The 7,900-nt window shown below is 39.6% G+C and overlaps 1 protein-coding gene across 6 annotated transcripts in view; it reads left to right on the forward strand.

The window, feature by feature from the left end:
- Positions 1 to 6,342, forward strand: part of evlb (Enah/Vasp-like b) — a 71,833-nt gene extending 65,491 nt beyond the window's left edge. For 5 of the 6 annotated variants that reach the window (XM_034075723.2, XM_034075724.2, XM_034075721.1 and 2 more), the window contains exons 7-13: positions 2,376 to 2,539; positions 2,721 to 2,760; positions 2,939 to 2,990; positions 3,936 to 3,993; positions 4,089 to 4,149; positions 4,294 to 4,351; positions 5,368 to 6,342. In XM_034075723.2, coding sequence (XP_033931614.1) covers positions 2,376 to 2,539; positions 2,721 to 2,760; positions 2,939 to 2,990; positions 3,936 to 3,993; positions 4,089 to 4,149; positions 4,294 to 4,351; positions 5,368 to 5,405 — 471 coding nt within the window. In that variant the 3' untranslated portion in view covers positions 5,406 to 6,342. The remainder of the gene's footprint in view (positions 1 to 2,375; positions 2,540 to 2,720; positions 2,761 to 2,938; positions 2,991 to 3,935; positions 3,994 to 4,088; positions 4,150 to 4,293; positions 4,352 to 5,367) is intronic. The other variant, XM_034075722.1, reaches the window with a different exon arrangement.
- Positions 6,343 to 7,900: the final 1,558 nt, after the last annotated feature.

The following is a 7,900-nucleotide window of genomic DNA, read 5'->3' on the forward strand; positions in this document are numbered from 1 at the left end:
GCGAGAACTGCCTTCACTGGTTGAGTTAGAGACGAATGCCAGATGCAGTGTAACCGGGAGCGGGTGCGGGAACACAGCCTTCACCGGCTACCTGCTTAACGGAAAAACGAGGCCGTTTGGCGTCTACCAGGAGTGGGGGCGAGAACTGCCTTCACTGGTTAAGTTAGAGTTGAACGCCAGATGCAGTGTAACCGGGAGCGGGTGCGGGAACACAGCCTTCACCGGCTACCTGCTGAACGGGAAGAGTAGAGCGGTGCTACTACTCGCCGAACAGAAAAAGGGATGTAGCTACATCCGCATTACCGGTAGAGGGAGCGGGAGCGAGAGCACTGCCTTCACCTAGCTGGGTAAAATAAAGAAGCTAACAGTATACGCAAGACGTTAGCCGAGCGGCTGCTGCTAACGATCAAGCGAGATCAAGTCAAATAACACATGTTTAAGACCAGATAACTAGCTTCTAAAGAATAGAATAGCACAGAGCCGTAGTTACAGCAGTAACCATGGCCAGGGCTCACACGGCATCTAACCGTAGTTACAGTAGTAACTATGGCCAGTACTTACACGGCTTAAAACCGTAGTTACAGTCGTAACTCTGGCCAGTACTTGCACGGCTTGGATACTTACACAGCATAGAGCCGTAGTTACAGTAGTAACTCTGGCCAGTACTTGCACGGCTTGGAACCGTAGTTACAGTAGTAACTATGGCCAGTACTTACATGGTTTAGAACCGTAGTTACAGTAGTAACTATGGCCAGTACTTACACGGCATAGAGCCGTAGTTACGGTATTGCCTATGGCCAGTACGTGCACGGCTTGGAACCGTAGTTACAGTAGTAACTATGGCCAGTACTTACGGCTTAACCCCGTAGTTACAGTATTAACTATTGCCAGTACTTACACAGCTTGGAACCGTAGTTACAGTAGTAATTATGGCCAGAGCTTACGGCTTAGGACCTTAGTTACAATAGTAACTGTGGCCGGTGCCTAAAAGTGTCAGCCAACAGCTGCCTACTAGACAATATAATATTGGGAGGATGAAATCCTCCTTAATGGCCATACATGCAGAGCACACGGCACACACAGTGAAGATTGTTCTCTGCATATCGCCCTAGTGCTAGGAGTCTAGTACTAGGAGCAGTAAATACCACGATATAGCGCTACTGCAACCATACCATGCGTTTACCGGGAGCAGCAGCGAGAGCACTGCCCTCACTGGCTGAGTTAAATAATGAAGCTTAACCGTACATGCAAGGTGTTAGCCAAGCGGCTGCTGCTAACAATCAAGCAACCAAGTCAGAACACAATGTTAAGACCAGATAATTAGCTTCTAAGAAGAGAACAGCCCGCATAGAACCGTATCTGGTTACAGTAGTAACCGCACATGCCGAGCACACAGCACCCGCCGTGAAGATGTTCTCTGCATATCATCCTAGTGCTAGGAGTCTAGTACTAGGAGCAGTAATACAACGAACTAGCGCTACTGCAATCAAACCCTATGCTACAGGGAGCGGGAGCACTGCCCTGAGTTAATAGTTAAGCTCAACAGCAAGGTGTTAGCCAAGCGGCTGCTGCTAACAATCAAGCGACCAAGTCAGAACACAAATGTTAAGACCAGATAATAGCTTCTAGAAAATAGAAAGTACTTACCTTACTTTCTGCATCTAAACGAAAAACGGGTTTAAAGTATGACACTCTTGGCTTTCCATACCAAATCGAATGAGGGACGCAGCCAAAGCTGGGACTCAAATGCTAATGATAGCTCGGGCACAACGCCACAAGCAGAACTTTCAAAAGAGCATAAGGGCAGCTTTATGGGAGAGGAAGCGGGAACACTGTCGTCACCAGAAAGTCTAAGCCACAACAATAAGACGGTAATCAGGACAACTTGGCTGGGAGCGGGTGTGGAAACACAGCCGTCACCAGCAACAAGCTGACACCAACCTGTCTGTTGAGGCTCTGCACAGCCGGCGCAGCTCCTGGAGGACGCGTCTAACGACCCGTAGCTCCGACTGTCAGTCACGAAGCTCCCCGCGGCCAGCTGTTTGCAGAGAAATCCCTCAGATCAAACGTTCAAACCTGAACGCTGTAGGCTACGAAAACGTAGCCACGGTACCCTCGCGCAGCGAGAAGATGAAAAGGAACAGATCCTCTGACAATACCGGCTGATATAGCCGGTGTCACGTGGGTCACAGGTGACTTTGTTGTTATTGGTACTCGAGCTGCGCATGCGCGCGATGGACATATCCAGTGCTAAAGCACCGCCTCTGGCGGTCAGTAGGGACGAAATAGAACTACATTATCTCCAACAAACCTGACTGACATAAACGTTTTGTACACATCAGAGAGTATAACTTTTGGACTCCTCTCCCCCTTAGCCCCAAGACGAAAGCTCCCCAGCCGCCAAAAACGATGCCAACCGAACAAGTGGAGGAAGCGGAGGAAGCGGAGGAAGTGGAGGAAGCGGAGGAAGCGGAGGAAGTGGAGGGAGCGGAGGAAGCGGAGGACTGATGGAGGAGATGAATGCTCTGTTGGCGCGAAGGTCAGAGCAATGAGTTCAGAAAAACATTTTGCATGACATCCCGAAGCCAAAATAGTCATATTTTTCATCATCATTTAATCATTGTGTGGTTCAGGATGTTTTAGTGATTATTAGAATTACACTCACATTAGATATAGGAAGAAATGCCCAGTTCTCACTCGAGGCTTCTTCTTTCCCCCAGAAGGAAAGCGGCCTCCGAGCGGCCCGAGGACAGCCAAAATGTGAGTGAATGGAAAACAGTCATTTTTTGCAATTCATAAAGCCGGTTGTTGTGATAAACATAGATTAGATAAGCATGTGACATGTTCATTACATGAGAAAACAGTGAGGCTAATCAAATCACAGTGGGGTATGATGGAGGTCGCCATGTCCATTAAACTAGCTTGTGTCTTCCTGTAGGATGACGGAAATTCTTCGTCACCCAACACCAGGGGTGGACAGAACTCCACAGGTGAGCACAGTGACAGTGTGTATATTTAATGATTTGAACATCTCTTATAGTATCAGGAGAAAATATTGATAAATAATCATACGGCAGATATAGATAAACGTATTATTGAAAAGTGTATCGGTATTTATCTGTATCGATGAAGGACGAAAGAGGCCTTTGTGTTTTACAGTAAATTGGACTGATCTGCATGTATATCTATATATCACCATACTGTATGTTTGTGTACAGAAAGTATGAATGATCTAAAGGGGTTGTCATTAGAGATAAGTCGTTATAATTTATTTTTACATAATCAAAGCTTCCTTAACACTCATGTATCTGGGAGCACACATAGAATTTATGTCACAGAAAATGTTTATTTTAAATGTAAGAAAGCTTGAAACTACTTTCGGTTTGGGGTCAGTCTGGACGTTTGTGAGAGATAGAGAGCATCCTTGTTTTTAATATCTCTGTCTGGGCACTTGACTAAAGTAAATAAATACAAGCTTAACCAGGATTGTTAATCCAGCCGGGAATATTGTAAGCCGCCCAACAAAAGCCATGACATGACCTCCATTTTACACAGGAAATCCCAGTCAATTATAAAAGACAAACCACATGCCCTCCACCGTTTGAGTTGTATTTGCTCTCTTCAGGGCGGGGCTTTATAATACTTCTGCCAAATAAATTATCTACAAGGGTTGTTCTATGTATCCCGAATGCAAAACATATGATCAACAAACCACAGTCAACTTCAATACAAGAGTGTATGATATTTACAATGGGTATAAATCTGATGACTGTACAATTAAGAGATGATTTTCTGTCTCTATTCTATTTTGTATCTTCTGTATGAGGTGTTTATATTTTCCCTCACTGGCTAGAGAATAAAACATCATATCTATTGTGTAGAAATGTCCCTTAATCCCTGCTAATGTTCTGTCTAACACTGTTCCTGTCTTACAGATGGTGCAAAGAAGCCATGGGACAGAGCTAACTCTGCAGACAGGTCGATGGTTTCCAGGTGAGGACAGGGAGCAGCACCGCTCATTGACTATGCATGTAAAACGGGTCATCAGCAGCTAATCTGATGGAGAATGATTTTATTTTATCATGCAGGGTACGACCCGTGGGGGGTGGCAGCGACGCAGACTCGATAGACATGGATAGAATGAAACAGGTAAACTGTAAAACACACTTTAATAACTGGACACCTACTCTTAGTCCGGCTACATTGTCCATAAAAAAAGTATGTCTACTTTGATTAAAGAAAGATGTCATGGACTATGAACGTTTATTTATCAAAGTGTTTGTGTTCCATTAGGAAATCTTGGATGACGTGTTTCGTGAATTGCACAAAGTGAAGGAGGAAATCATCGATGGTATGTTTAATTTTCTCCTGGAGAAGGGTTATCAATCAACATTTAGGAGCACTTTCTCTCTCCTTAGTCATGTTAATGAATATGTAACTGGAAATCTAACCAGTGGGATGATGGGAAATGGGAAGTCATTTGGAGTTGTGACCACTAGGTTGCACTATGGTTCCAGAAATCAAATGGAAACCTCGTAGATCAAAGCATACAAGATATTCTTGATAAATGGATAATTTATATACTCAAGTGGATAAGAAAGATGTGAGTACATTGGATTATTACAAAGTGAATTAGAGTATGATAACTTGATTCTCACATCACGAGTATGTTAATCACATTGTGACCAAATTAATGGTCGAAATATAATATGATTCACTGCTAAATGAGCGGGTAAATTGTGTATCTTAGAATTTGTTCATGGAGGCCTAAATAACCTAATCATTTTTATTTGAATCCTTACATGTTAAACTATAGATACAGTAACACATTTACTAAAAAGAATAGACATACAATACTAGCACTCCATAATATGAGTTGGAGTCTGAGAATAATTGGCAATGTCGAGATATCACGATTTTTCTCTCTCTTTTGTGGATCAAGCGTAAAAAACTGGATCCTACATGTACCATAATGCATTTTGACAGCATATTTCAAAGCCTTTCAAACTCAAGCCAGATTTCAAGTAACGATGACATATCAGGGTTTTTGGGAACTAGGAAGACATTTTCTGTGTAATCTGATTGACAATCATTTACTTTGATTTGTTTATTTCTGTCTTTTTGTATGCACCTGATACTGTAACTTATATAATAATAAGATGAAAACCAAAAAACAGTTTTCAGAGGATGTGTAGTCCTGCCCGCGAAGAGTGAACTGAAACCTATAGAGCCTATACAGTATGCAAATTGGTGGAGCTTAACTTGTCATCAGGTCCCGAGAGCAATGAAGACACGATTGTGTAATGGGTTTTGTTAGAGGGTGATTATCTACCTAACAATCCTATCTTTTCTCTCCTTTTCCTACAGCCATTAGAAATGAACTCAGTCGAATTAGCACGACATAATCCCCCCCCCCCCCAGACACGAAACCCCCTTTTTGAACCTTGCCCCTGCAGATGCTGCTGTGGCCCTAAGAAGGAGAAGAAGGAGGAGAAGAAGGAGGCCCAAACTGTGACATCTTCTCATCCTGTTCGACACCTCACACATGTTTGTTTGTTGATTTGGACGAAATGGGGCACACTCGCGCACTGATTCCTCAGATTTCCTCACATTTTTCTGTCTGTTTGTTATCCCAGTTCGCCCCCTCTGTCCTCTGCCGGAAAGAAAATGGATCAAATTGATATGATTTTGTTTGTTTGATTTTTTTTCACAAGTTTGTATTAAACTTTAAATATATATATTATTTATTACTATCATTTTCATTATTATTACTATCATTTTTATGATTGTCAATGTAATGTTAATATGAATAGTAGTAGAGTAGTAAGTACAATGGTAATAATGAGGAAATGATCATGAGAATTTGATAGTAATGATAATGTTGATAATTATAATTGCACATCATTTTATGTCAGTCTTTTGTATTTTATATTGTCTGTTTTCATTTTGTTTATTTGTTTTTGTTCAAACCACATATACAAATTAATTATATTCATCTAACCCGGAATTTTAAAAAGTTTTTTTTATCCTTTTCACCAACACAGCTATGTGTGGAACCACGGCAGAACAAAACAGGCTTTAACCTGAAATGGAGGCTGAAAAAAACTTCTTTGGATATTGCAATCTTATAAACAAAAAAAAAATTAAGAAAACACCAGAGTATTTGTGATCATGTTGTTAATAAAATGTTTATTGGCTGCAAGGATATGGTGAAGTATTGTTCATTTTATTCTCTCTTTTTATGACAAAGTGCTTCCTGGTTTGACAACGCAACAAAAAAGAAACGCACTAAGTTTAAAATGAATTCAAATAAAAACTGTGAACAATGTCTTGGATACATGAGGTTGTCTCTTTCCTTTTGTAATTGTTTGGGTGCTATTTTTGTGCCGGTCTGGTGATTTAGTCTCACTTTTTTTCCCCCAACACAGAAATGTGCTTATGAAAAGGTGCCATAAATGACAGCCGGTGCAGAATAGAGCAGTGTGAAAAATCCGAGGTGTTACTGTCCCAACCATATTGTGTTGTTCAAGTGTTGCAACTAGGATATAAATAAATAAAGTAGGATATTGTTATAGTGTCCTGCAAAAGCATTTTATAAATAGTTTTAAAGGATAAACCCAGATAATTAATGTCATGTATGTTTATGTATTGATGTGGATATTTGTCTATTTACTAATAAATTCATGAAAGTATTTGTTACAAAATTGAACTATTTATAAGACCAATTCATAGATTGCAGCTTAGGAGTGAAGTGTGTTCGTGTAAACATATCATTTAAATAAAACCGCTTACTCTTTAAGCACTAGAAGACTATCTTCTCATATACTTCATATATATATACTTCATATACTTCAAGCGCTTTGAGCACCAGGAAAAGCGCTTTATAAATGTAATGTATTATTATTATACTGTATTGCTTTTATAACCTGGATACAACTCGTTGAGGAATACATGTATGAATACATGCCTTTCCTGAAACTATTTTTAAATAGCAGGCTAGGTAATTATTTCCATAGCATTCCATGGTCATACAATATTAATAGGGTTGAATAAAACATTATAGGCTACACTGTCAGTAAAAAGCTTTAAAGAAACTGCATTAAACCACATAAACCCCAGAAATTACTTTTAAATTTGAGAGAGAAGATACTTTTTGATATCCATTATAGTTTTACTCAAATATTAATATCTTTCAAAGTGTAAGGATGGCATTAAATACGTGACCTTTGCTTTCTATCCAACATGTGTGGCCACAACATGGTAAAAGATGTCAGCAGATGTTTGTTTCTCATCATAATGTAGATCTAATTGCCATAATAGGATGACCATTGATCTCTATTCTGAATGGTTGAGGTCACAGAACGGATAATACAAATATAAAATCTCAATGAACTCCAATCCTGTTTTCCACTTGTGTTTGACTATCAAAAAAAAATCTTAAAAAAGGTTTAGTTGACCGTTAATAACAATAACAACAGTGATCAATAGTAACGCTATGAACATATTGATTTGTATAAAGCTTCCTTTCCAATTGAATCACATTCAAGTTGAATGAGCCATTTTTAATATATAATTTGAATGATATTGCCACTTGGGATGAACTTTTTGGGGTATTTTATAAAAACAATTATGAATTGAACAGACGTGTAGTTTATTAGTTATATCTTTATTTATTTTTAAATACCACACATTATGTCCACTCCATTATATTAAAATATAATTATTAATAAGTAATTTACATTTCAATTCATATTTATCGAGAAAGATATGTATTTAAGTATTTTTGTGTCAAATATGAGGAAACCTGTAAACAAAGTTTGGCAGCACTGTCATCAAGTTATCGCTGGGTTTCCCCAAACCTCGCGAGGTTTCAAATTGGAGAGCATAGTGGTAACGAGAA

Source organism: Pseudochaenichthys georgianus, chromosome 24, assembly GCF_902827115.2.
Source record: "Pseudochaenichthys georgianus chromosome 24, fPseGeo1.2, whole genome shotgun sequence".
NCBI classification, from domain to species: domain Eukaryota; kingdom Metazoa; phylum Chordata; class Actinopteri; order Perciformes; family Channichthyidae; genus Pseudochaenichthys; species Pseudochaenichthys georgianus.